The sequence below is a fragment of the Astyanax mexicanus genome, chromosome 12, assembly GCF_023375975.1.
Source record: "Astyanax mexicanus isolate ESR-SI-001 chromosome 12, AstMex3_surface, whole genome shotgun sequence".
Lineage (NCBI taxonomy): Eukaryota > Metazoa > Chordata > Actinopteri > Characiformes > Acestrorhamphidae > Astyanax > Astyanax mexicanus.
Window position 1 is genome coordinate 33,138,110 of NC_064419.1, and position 12,477 is coordinate 33,150,586.

Here is a 12,477-nt window from a genome sequence, read left to right on the forward strand (position 1 = left end):
GTGTGAGTAGATGGCACACTTTCCCCTTATCACTGCTAGGGTGATGTCGATCAGCACAAGGCATCTGTGAGTTGATGTATCGGAAACCGAGTTTCTGCGCTTTCCTCCGAGTTCGCTGTAATGCTACTCGGCAATGCTGCATCAGCAGCAGTTTAAAAAGAAGCGGTGGCTGACTTTACATGTATCGGAAGAGGCATGTACTAGTCTTCACCCTCCTTGTGTTGTGGCATCACTAGAGATGGGGGATTTACAGCTGAGTAGCAGCTGAATGTGTGGGACAGTTGGGCTAGCTAAATTAGGAAGAACAAATGGGAGGAAAATTAGAAATAAATCTTTAAATGTATATACATCAGGATAATTAAAATAATAGTATATTTGAACAGAACAGAACAAGAATACCATGAACGATTTCAACAATTTCAACCACATTGTCACGCAAAGGCAATAGTATAGTGTCCCATGACTATTGTCTTGTTCCAAGGTGGATAAAGAATGTGAATAGGGCTTCCTGCATTGACTGTAAATGTGATTTCTGCCAGTTAATGTGCACAGTTGTAACCAGACACAATCAGCCAGTCGCAATCATTTCCACACACTGCACTGTCCACTGTGGGTGGTAATGCCTTCTGTGATGTTTTCCTCATACAAACATACACACACATGACACTGTCACACTAAATCGAGGAAGTTAAATGACAGCACAATCCATCTGGCACCTACCATCAGGCCTTACTTGAACTTGCTGGCCAGTGTTTAACCGCAATCAAACAATAACACCACACACCTTTGACATGTGTGGACTTTCCCAAGCCATCCCGAGGTTACACTTCATGAGCCATTTATATACTGCCATTACATGACTTTTGTATATATTGTATGTCAGTGTGTAGCTTTAAAGATATAATAAAAGTGTATTTACACCATTCTTAGCTATAATTCTGAATGTATATTAGCTATAGTAGCTATAGCTTGTGTTTTTCAACATTTTTTTATTTATACTCTCTATTTTTGTGTATCTTCAGCACACCGATGATATCCACAAACCACACTTTAACTTCAACACAATTCCCTGAACTTTTAAATCACATATAATAAAAGTCAATGGGCAGTTGCTCCACACAGCTACCGCCCACTGTACTCAATCCTACTCTACAGACGCAGCAGACAGAGATTAGGTAGAGTATTCCTTTAAGTGTAAAGTGCTGGACAGACCGAGTGGCCTGAGAGGGTGCGCTCAAATTAAGCACATAAATTCAGCAAGCACCGCTTACCTACAATCCTATTACAGCAGCTAAATCTCCAGAAGGGCCGTTCAGTCCGAGAGAGACACAGGGCAGCACAGACCAGCTGACAAACCGGCCATAAGGACGCCGGAATCTCTATTGATTTCTAGACTGAGACGGAGCAGCTTCACTAATCAACAAATCAGAGAAAAAAAAATGCTTCACAGTTACAATTAAAACCCTTTAAACTCCCAGAAAGACAGACCGTACACATGAGCTCATAGTAGTGGATTCTGAATAATTCATAGTAGATACTAAATCAGTTAACAGTAGCTACTGAAACAGTTCTTAATGGACACATAATAATTCATAGTAGATATTGAGCATCCATTAAGATACTGAATGATTCATATTGGATACAAAATAGTTCAAAGTAGATATTGAATACATAATAATAGAAACTGAAAAACTTATAGTAGATCATGAATAATTCCGAATTAATAATACTGAGTAATTCATAATAGATAGTTATAATAAATTGTGAATACTGAATAATTCATAGTAGATACTAAATAATTTAAAGCAGATACAGAGTAATTCATTGTAACTATTGAATAATCTACAATAGACATGGACTAATGCATAGTGCATACTGAATGGTAGAAATTTAATAATTCTTAATAGACAGATTTAGAAAAAAGGAAATTTAGGAAAAAGATATTGAGTAAAGATATTGAGTAAATTGTAATATAACTAGTAATTTACAGTAGATACTGTTTTCTTTTTAGCAGATGTTGAATAATTCATGGTGTATATTGAATTATTAATAGTAGACACATTTATTCATAGTGAAACCTCAATCACTTAAAAATTATTGCAGATATGTAATAAATAATATTATATACTGTATTACTCATAAACCATAGACTGTTTTGCTGTTTATCCTATATAGAAATTTAAGGATGTCTGCAGTATAAAACTTAATGTGTAATGTTCTAAGATTATGAGAATGAGGAAATAAAGTGTGATCCACATTCAGACCCATGGAGTTCAAAGAAATACTCCTGTGTTTACACTTAATCCACAGACCTGAAACCCTCTCTTAACAGAAGCTGTACAATGTGCTGTACAGATGCAGCAGAGAGAGAGACTGGGTTATAAAACACTGCTGTGTTGCTTTAAAGAGGTTAATTATTTGTTATTTTGAAGTTACAATATTGGCTCTGCAGAACATTAACTTTATGTAACTTTAATTAACCGAAATGTGTTCATTACACTCAGGTACGTTCATAACACAGCACAGTCTGATAGGTCGTATTCCTGGTGAGCAACAGTCTTCTGACCACACACTGCCTTTAAACTTTACTGAAGAAGAGAGAGACAAGAATTTGCTAAAGGAGAGAGAGACTGAGTTTGACTGAGACTGAGATTAGACTTTACTAAAAAGGAAAAAGAGAGAAAGAGCTTGAGATAAGATTGTACTAAAGATGAATGAGAGATCAGACAGAAAGAAGAGAAAGACACTTTATACTTTACCAAGGAAGAGAGAGGGAGAGAGAAAGAGAGAGAGAGATTAGACTTTACTGAAGCAGAAAGAGAAAAAGAGTGAGATGGAACTTTACTGAACATAAGAAATTAGACTTTACCAAGGGAAAAAGAAAGATTACACATTACTAAAGGAGTGAATTTACTAAGGAAGAGAGAGAGATTAGACTTTACTGAAGAAAAATTAGACTTTACTGAAGAAGAACAATTACCAAGACTTTACCAAGAAAGTGAAAGAGAGAGGTTAGACTTTGCTAAAGGAGAAAGATTAGACTTTACTGAAGAGGAAAAAGAGAGAGATATTAGACTTTACTAAAGTAGATGGAAATTAGTCTTTACGGACTAATTTACTGCACTTTACTAAAGAAGAGATACATATAAGACTTTATTAAAGGAGGGAGGCATTAAACTGAAGGAGGGAGATATTAGATTTTAGTGAATGAAAGGGAGAGATTAGACAAGAGAAAAACTAGATTTAAGTGAGGATAGAGGGTACAATTTGACTTTTATGAAGGAGGAGAGAGAAAGGATGAGATTAGAGAGATAGAAGACTTTACTAATAGATAGATAGATAGATAGATAGATAGATAGTCCTTAATGACTCATCATTATTGTGTTAATAGTGACTCAATCATTAATAATAAATAATAGATGAGTCACCAATTATGAATAATACATGGTAATAAAGCGGGAGGTGGTCCCGGACCCTCTCTTGAGTGTGAGGAGTGAGGGGGCCGGAGTGAGCTGGTGTGAGCAGAGTGAGTTTAGGCCGGTGTGTGTGTGTGTATGGAGGGGGCTGAAAAATTAAATCAGTCGTTAGTTCAGCTCCTCACATTCGGGCTAAATTGATTAGGGCCCATATGTCGTTATGATGCTAGACACACACACAGGGCACAGCAGCATTTACACACACACACACACACGCACTCATACAGAAGACCATGGAAACACCACACACACACCACTTGCGGGGAGGGGTGTGTGTGAAACAGAGTAATACAGTAACACAGCAGGCTATGGAAGCACCATACAAAGACAGGAATACTAACTAATGTGTGTGTGTGTGTGTGTGTGTGTGTGTGTGTGTAGCCCAACGCACTGACCCAGGGCGAGTAGAGGAGGAGTTTGTGCTTCCCTTTTGCTCCTCTCCTCTCTCCCCCACCCTCTCCTCCTCACTTTTTCAGCCTCTCTCCTCTCTCTCTCCCTCTCTCTCTCTCTCCCCGTAACACACACACACTCAGCCATACACACACACACTCCCGCGTGGCTCGGTACGGGACGAATGGAGTCTGAGGGCAGCCAGAGCACCGTGTCCAGCGCGGATTCACCCCACGACCCCTGGTACGGCCGCCGCTTTCCTCCATCTCTCTGTTTCCTCTCTTCTTTTATCCCTCCTTTCTTCCTTCTTTCAACTTTCGAGCTCCGGAGGCGCGGGGACGCGTCGGAGCGTAGCCGGACAAAGCGTCTCTTCGAGCGGCTATAGTGGCGCGGTGGAGCCGCTAGCTCACTTGAGCCTGGATGGAGCTCGTGCTGTGTGAATGAGCGAGGGGGCTTTTCTTAGCTCTTCTGTTTTCTTTCTTTCTTTCGCGTTTTGCTGAAATCTCACCCACGTGCACTTGTTGATTGTGTGTTTTTGTCTTTTTTTTCCCTCCTGACTTTCTCTCTCCTTGTCTCTCTCTCTTTCTTTCTCTTTTTTTTGTGCAGCAAAATGTTCATAGGAGGCCTGAGCTGGCAGACTACACAAGGTGAGTGAGTGAAGGAGTGAGTGAATGAAAAGTTTGGGACTGGGCACCATCACTGAAAACACTGTGTTCAAACACTGAAAGCTCAGAAAGAGGGTCATCCCCTTCCCCCAACAGAGTTTAAGTGAACATTTAGCCATGCAGTACTTCCACACTTAACAGCAAGCAAAGGTGTAATATGTTTGGGGAAAAAGGTGTTAGCTAGCAAATCACTCCCAGTGTGTGAATGAATGAGGGGGTTCTGATTATGCTGGGAAGAGTGTGTGAAGGAGCCTGGCTAGCTAAAGAGAGAGGGGAGGGCAGGGGCTTACAATTGTGACTGTGTTCTTCTTACACGAGGCTATATAACTCTAGGTAGCTACACTCCAAAAAGGTGGGTGTGTGGGTGTGTGTAGGTAGTTAGCTATGTGTGTGTATGCATGTATGTACAACTCTGAAAAAAAAAATCAATAGACCACTTCAGTTTCTGAAACAGTTTCTCTGATTTTACTGTTTATAGGTATATGTTTTAAGTACACTGAACATTGTTTTTTTATTCTATAAACTACAGACAACATTTCTCCTAAATTCCAAAGAAAAATATTGTCATTTAGAGCATTAATTAGCAGGAAATGAGAAATGGTGGAAATAACAAAAAAAAAAAAAAAGATGCAGAGCTTTCCGACCTCAAATAATGCAAAGAAAACAAGTTCATATCCATAAAGTTTTAAGAGCTTTTTTGGTGGAAAAACCTTGGTTTTTAATCATAGCTTTCATGTACCTCAACATGTTCTCCTCCATCAGTCTTACACACTGCTTTTGAATAAGTTTATGCTACTCACTCCTGGTGCAAAAATTCAAGCAGTTCAGCTTGGTTTGATGGCTTGTTATCTTCCATCCATCTTTCTTTTGAGTATATTCCAGAGGTTTTCAATTTGGTAAAATCAAAGAAACTTGTCTCATTTATTTTTAAGTTTTCCCTTTTTTTCCAGAGCTGTATGTATGTGTGTATGTGTGTGAGTACATGTGGGTGTGTGCGTAACACAGGAGTGTTTCATGGCTGTTTTGGTGCTGCTGGCCAGCCTCCACTCTGTAGGACACATACATGGTTTGAATTAGTCTGGCTCTTTGTTAAAGGAAAAGCTCTCACTTCACAGAGGAGGAAAAGCTACTGCTGTCACCCAGACCCCTCTCTCCCTCACATACACACACACACTCTCTCTCTCTCACTCTCTCACACTCTCTAACTGGTACTGTGAGCAGTTAAAGCTGATTTACTGCTGGGCTTGAGTATGTCTAACATGAACAAGCACACTAGCATGATGTCTGTTCAGTCCAATATCCAATATTAGCATGTTGGATATAATAGTCTAGTAATATTAGGTCTGGTCTGAATGGATTCTAATTTAATTTGGACTTAAAGTATTGGATGTATTCACGTTTTAAGTAGACAACAGATTACTACGGACTGAGCTGTAACTCTCTCCATAAGTGAATGAAAGCATGTGCTGTTTCATTGTCATTAAACTGTTATTATGTCTATACTACTGCTACTGTTGGTGTTACGTCATTACGACTTCCCATGCCTAGTGCACACTTTGTAAGAAAAACATGTCTAGACGCCTCCCGTTTGTTTTATATGGTCTGGGCCTGAATGTATTTATGTATTGAATTCATGCAGGTTATGGAATAATAATCATTTTATTATTAATTTACATTGTCAAGATGATTAATGATAAAATAGTTACTACTGAACCTACTACCAAACCAATAACCCCCAAAATCTACATCCTAAACGTGAAAAATGCAAAAAATATATATGTGATGTTTACAGAGTATATATTTTATACCATTTGTCTGTTGTAGGGTAAACTGGTGTGACTGTTTATTTTAAAGGATTAAATGATAAATATTAACTAGCAGTTGAGTAAACTTTAGTGAAAATACATAGTTTAGGGGTTAAATGTTAAACCTATTGTTGTTTTAGATTGACCTCAACTTTAAAACAAAAGTTTGAGGGGTTTTGTATTAAACCTAAAGCTTTTTTTTTTTACAGTAAACGTAGCTGTAATTGTAAAGTATAAATTACAACTTTTTAGAGTGAACATATCGTTTTTATAGTAAACTTTGATGTAAATGTAGAGATTAAGCTTTAAAAGTTAGACTCTGATAATAAAAACTGGTGTAATTGTACTGTTTAAGGTGCTGTATCCTAAATACAACTTTGTTGTAGAATAAATTATATTTACAAATCTTTTACCTCAGAGGTTAAGGGTGTCTGTGTTGGTGTAAACCCCTGCTTTACTGGGTTGAGTGTTCACTCCAGAGCTGCTGTACATGCTGTTTTGTATTTGTGCTGTGTTTCACTCTGGCAGAGGGTCTGAAAGACTACTTCTGTAAGTTCGGCGAGGTGAAGGAGAGCATGGTGATGCGGGATCCGGTTACGAAGCGCTCCAGGTGAGGGGAAACTGCCTTTTAGAAGTGGTCACACAGTGTCCACTTGCTTCCTACTTTTTTGTCCTGCCTGATAGTCAACTTTTATTAGACCTGCAGGGTCTCACTGTTTTTCATTTTGTTCAGGGGCTTCGGTTTTGTCACTTTCGCGGACCAGGCTGGAGTGGACAAAGTGCTGGCCCAAACCAGGCATGAGCTGGACTCCAAAACAGTGAGTTTTAATCTTCTCTAAGCTACAGCTCCTGCGCCGTGCCCTTATTCCGTCCTTCCCAGCCGCCATTGTGAGGGCTTTATCCCTGTGCGGAGCACCTACGGCCCGCCAGAGTCAATGAAACACTGTAGTTTGGAAAGTGGCGTTAACTGAGAAGCGCGAACACAATAAGACTATTCTCTCTCTCTCCACTCCTTTGAGCCAGATAATAAGGGCAGATTCTCGGAGAACGTGATATTCCACAATGAAATGGTGGTCAGTGGAGCTGCAGAGTGTGTGTGTGTGTGTGTGTGTGTGTGTGGAATAAGCTTTCAAAAGCCTGTTCAGGGTTTGTGCTGCTTCAGTCAAAATCAATTAGGAACAGATTTGGAACAGGAGAGAAAGAGAGAGAGAGAGAGAGAGAGTGAGAGAAAGAAAAAAGAGAAAGAAAGAGAGAGAGAGACTCCCTCTGTGAAGTTGTCAGGGAAGTTTCTATTCTGCGGAGATCACTATGGTAACCTGGGGAGCGGGACGGGGCATGTGGGGTAGTTCTGGGGTTTGGTGGGGTAGTTTATTAAGCTTAGATAGCACCCAGTAAACTCACCAAATTGCAGGTTATACTGAGATACATGTAAACTTGTACTGTTAAATATAATGGATATATCTGTATACAAATTCTCAAAGTTTACATCACTGACATAGAGTTTATACTTAAATTATAACTGATTTTATATTAGAATTCATATTAATTCTAATTTTGGTGTCATATCCCCAGATAGACAATTTTTCCTAACCAACACCTTAAATTATTCAGTCAAACTAAACGAAATAGTTAAAAAACATGACAAAACTGCTAAAGTTACTAAAAATGAACCTAACTGAATTGAACTGAATCATTGCAAAAACATGAGTTGAATGGAACTGCATTAAATCAGTACAAAACATGGTAAAGTTGACTTTTATTAAATTAAATCTATGAAAAAACATGTAAAAGTTAAGTTGAATAGAATCAGTAACAGATTGTAAAGATTTAATTAAATTGACTTGAATTGAAAAAGTTCAAAATACAATGCAATCAAGACAAAAACATGACAAAATTGAGTTAAACTGAATCAGGGCAATTGAATTTAAATGAAAAAATATGACTAAATTAAAATGAAAACATTGTAATTGAGTCAGTCCAGAAACTGTTAAACTCCAACTGAATTGAGTTGAGTTGAATTAGTGCAAAACCTTGATTTTCAAAAGTTTGTCTTGATTTGGAACAGTGAAAAACATGTCAAAGTTAAATTCAATATAATGGAAACAGTGATAAATCAGTGCAGCATTCAAAAGACAAGTTAAAATAAATCAGTGTGAAACCTTGACAAAGCTGACTTTTTGCATCTGAATCAGTGAAAAATGTTACAGAATTGCTATGTATCCTTTTAAATATCTAACAACATTTATTTGAATTGATGTAAATTGATTGCACTAAATTAAAGCAAAAGCATGATGTGGATAATGTGAATTGAATCAGTGCAAAAGCTTAGTTGATCTGATTTAAATCAGTGCGGAAGTGTAGAAGGTGGCTCATACAGGTGCGTTCACATTTACAGGTTCTAAAAACACATTCAGTTCAAAGTGAATTTACTGAAAACTGTGAAGGATGTGAATCTGGTGCTGAACGGGTTACGGGTCGCACTCGTGTTCCAGAGCAGCTCTCAAACTTTTAAACTTGTGCCGTTGTGAATAAGAGACGTTTGCATGAGTGTGTGTGTGAGTGTGTGCGCGAGCGCCTGGGCCTTTGTCAGTGCTCAGAGCAGGCGGGTCCCGGGACAATGCCGCCCGTTGGTTGCTGTGGCGACCGCGGAGTCGCTCCCCCTAGGGGGTCGGAGGGAGGGAGTGGTGGAGAACGGCAGGAGAGAGGGAGGAGAGAAAAAAAACTTTCTCATCTCTTTCTTTCTGTCTCTTTCTCTCTCTCTCTCTCTGCTCCCTCCCTCCCCCTCCCTCGCTCCGGACTGTGTGTTGTGGTCGAGTGCCCGCTGTAGAGGATGAGCAGTAGCCCAAAAAAACACAGCGAGAGGTGGAATATAAAACATACAGGTGTGGCAGATTCACACAGACACACGTTCAGTACAGTGCGAGTGTTTGGAAGCAGCTCTGTGTTTGTGAAGATTAGTTTTGTCGCCGCTTTTAAGAAGAAGTTCGTCTGAATATCAAAGAATGATTGATTACTGAGCCAGGATTCAGTGAATCAGTCAAGACATGTTGGGTATCTGATGTGTGCCTCTTTAGTTTACAACAGGCATCTGGCGCTAACAAACATTTAAACCTAAACACTTTCCAAACTGCTAAGCAGCAGTTATCCATTTTTCTGAATTAAAATAGTAGTTTTCCTGAGTTGGGAGGAGACAAAATATTCTAATGGTATCTGTGTCCAGTCATAATCATCCTTACGAAATGTAACATATTCATTCTAAAACAGAGTGGTCTGGTAGGTTTATAGGATGTAACTGCTCTCTACATTTTGACAATATTTTATAAATGAATAAAATGAAAAAAACAACACTATACACTGAAATTATGTACAATAACCTGCATTACAAATCGTTGCTGTCCAATGAGAAACAATTATCTCCAAAACAGCAACTTTACAGGAGAGAGAAAAAAACCTTCTAAACTTTCAATGGAAGTCAATGTAAAAAGAGTTTATTCTTCTATTGGTCTGTTGATCAAGTTTGGGTCCAGTGTAAAGGACAAGGTTTAAATTATGTAGTAAACTAAAAATAGACAAAAATAGAGAATTTGTCCAGATCCAGATCTTCTTTAGTTTAGCAAATGGATGTGAATGGATGTGGTTTAAAACCCAGTGTGGTTTACTTTAGTCAGTAAACACAATGCGCCTAAACTTTTCCACAGAGCTGAACACTGCAGTAACCAGAACCACTTTCACCTCAGTGCAGTGTGTGGTATCACTCTGTGCACTGCGAGTGTAGTCCAGGCTGAAAGTGGAAAAACACTATAAAGCAGGGTGTTAGTAGGATAATAGTGTAGTTCTAATTTAAGTTCAGATGTGTAAATAAGTGCTGTCCATACTTTTAATGAGACTGGTAGCAGTTTGATAAATAGCCCAGTGTTTGTTAGCAGTGTTAGCCTAGCATCTCCTGTTGTAAACTAAAGAAGCACACATCAAATACAAAACATCTCCTGGCTGATCGACTGAATTTGGGGTTAGAAATCAGTCGACAAACTGATTTATAATGAATAAGATTAACTAAATTGCCCCATACAAAAGCTTTACTGCCACTTACAGCCAGTTTCCACTTAAAGTATTTATTCACTGTAACTCATTACTGGTTATTAATTTTGCAGAAATATCCTAGTATGGGCTGGGCAGTATTTTATAAATATCGATATTTTTAATACGATTTTATACAATATATTGTAACATCACACAGTACAGATATGCAGGCTGCCATCTGTGTATGACTTAATTATAAAAAGAACATGCATGAGGGATCTATATTGGCAGGAACTTGGTGAAATGCAAAATCATATATTGCGATTTTTAAAAATTAAAGGGGATAAGAGTGTGAATAAAGACAAGTTTACTTTTTATCCAGTCAGAACAGTGTAATCTAAGGACAGAGGACAACACTGTTATCAAGTGGGCGGGGTTTAAACATAGCACAAAATGAACGACTGTCTGCCACCAGTCTTAAACCAATAATGGCATGTAAACTAATAATTTAAAATATATACTGTGTTTTTGAAAATAATTACAGTATTGAAAAACTAAATATTGTAATACATTGATATATTAATATTTACTTATCCCTAACAAACATGGGGTCATTTGTGGGAACACAAATGAAAGTACAGTGTTGAGTAAATTACATTATGTCATAGAAATATTGTTAATAAAGGAGGAACATGACAACTTTATTTTTAAGTCTGGGTACTTATATTCAAAGTTAATTTCTTTGTATTTAAATATGTTTATAGTGTTATAAAACACTCATTTCATCATATTGTATCGTATATGGAGACATCAGTTTTTATATTGTCCAGCCCTACCTTCCAGTATTGTATATTTTTTACGGTAGGCTGTGGTTGCCAATAAACATAACAGTGAAAGATAACCCAGTGAGCAACACAATGGTTAAAATAACCTGCTGGGCCTATCCTACATATTTCTGTCCTTAAAAAGTAAACATCCTGTTTTTTTTTTTTTTACAATGCATTTATGTAAATGAACCATGTTCTGATTGGCAGTCATGTATTACTGCTCATTGATAAAGCAGCCCAGTCCGGTCTACAACAATGCTTGTAACTTTAGCATGAGATGATGGGGCTAAACTGCTTTGAGTTAAAAGAGGTGTCTGTATGTAAATCTGTGAATACAAAAGGTGTCATCTCTGCAGCTTAGTTTTCAGAAGAAGACAACTTGTATGTTTTGCAAATATATACAAAAAAAAAGTGCAACAAAAAGTAGTGTTCTACAGCCCTTTAATACATGGTGCTGGTTATGTGCTTTGAGGGTGCAGAGCATAAGGCCTACTCCACCTGAGAAAATGCTCGGTAAAGCTGTTCATCTGGGCAAGAACAGAGTGTTCACTTAAAGACAACACACAAATATTAGAGTAAATACAAAATAAACAGTCTATTAAGACTTTATGTTTGTTTTTATGTTTGTTCTCATGATAAGTAGTGTTTACAGGTAGTCACACTTACTGACTTAATGTTTATTTGAATATATTCTGACGTTATATAGGGTTAATTACACTAATACACACTTATTGGCCACTCAAATTTATGCTGATGTTGTATAGTAGTAATTATAGGTAGACCACTGACTTTTATTCTAAGTTTATATTCATTACAGGTAGACACACTCAATGACCATTGACTGCATTTGTTTATTTGAATTTATTCTAATCTTCTATAGAATTTTGCAGGTATAATATATGTGTAATCAAGATCTATCCTGTAAAATACAGTAAGTCCAAACACCATAACAGCAGTAGAATAATCTACAGTAAACACAATGTAAAATCTAATTGGGAATATTACAAAATAAATCTCCCGCTTGCTTCCACACTCTCTGCGCCTGTAGTGTAGATTGTGCCAGTGTGGATTTCGCCTCGCTGGGTGTTCTGACCCGAATGAACTGTTCTCCAAGATCACATTCCTGAAAACACAAAGATAATCTTACATCCCCTGCTTAGCACTCACCGTACAAACGAGTGTTGGAAAAGAAAGTTAAAGAGCTCTTGCGGTTTGCCAGCATCATAGTTTTATACGCTCTAAGCTCTGCACGACACAAACAGTTTTTCAGTATTCACTGTATAATATATCACAA

General features: G+C 37.9%; 1 protein-coding gene across 2 annotated transcripts in view; it reads left to right on the plus strand.

Moving 5' to 3' along the window:
* The first annotated feature begins 3,756 nt into the window (after window positions 1-3,756).
* The window catches only part of msi1b (musashi RNA binding protein 1b), a 30,783-nt gene continuing 22,062 nt past the window's right edge, over window positions 3,757-12,477 (plus strand). Inside the window, exons 1-4 of one of the 2 annotated variants that reach the window (XM_007247124.4) lie at window positions 3,757-4,109; window positions 4,473-4,513; window positions 6,865-6,946; window positions 7,070-7,154. In XM_007247124.4, the coding sequence (XP_007247186.1) occupies window positions 4,051-4,109; window positions 4,473-4,513; window positions 6,865-6,946; window positions 7,070-7,154 (267 nt within the window). In that variant the 5' untranslated portion in view covers window positions 3,757-4,050. The remainder of the gene's footprint in view (window positions 4,110-4,472; window positions 4,514-6,864; window positions 6,947-7,069; window positions 7,155-12,477) is intronic. The other variant, XM_007247123.4, reaches the window with a different exon arrangement.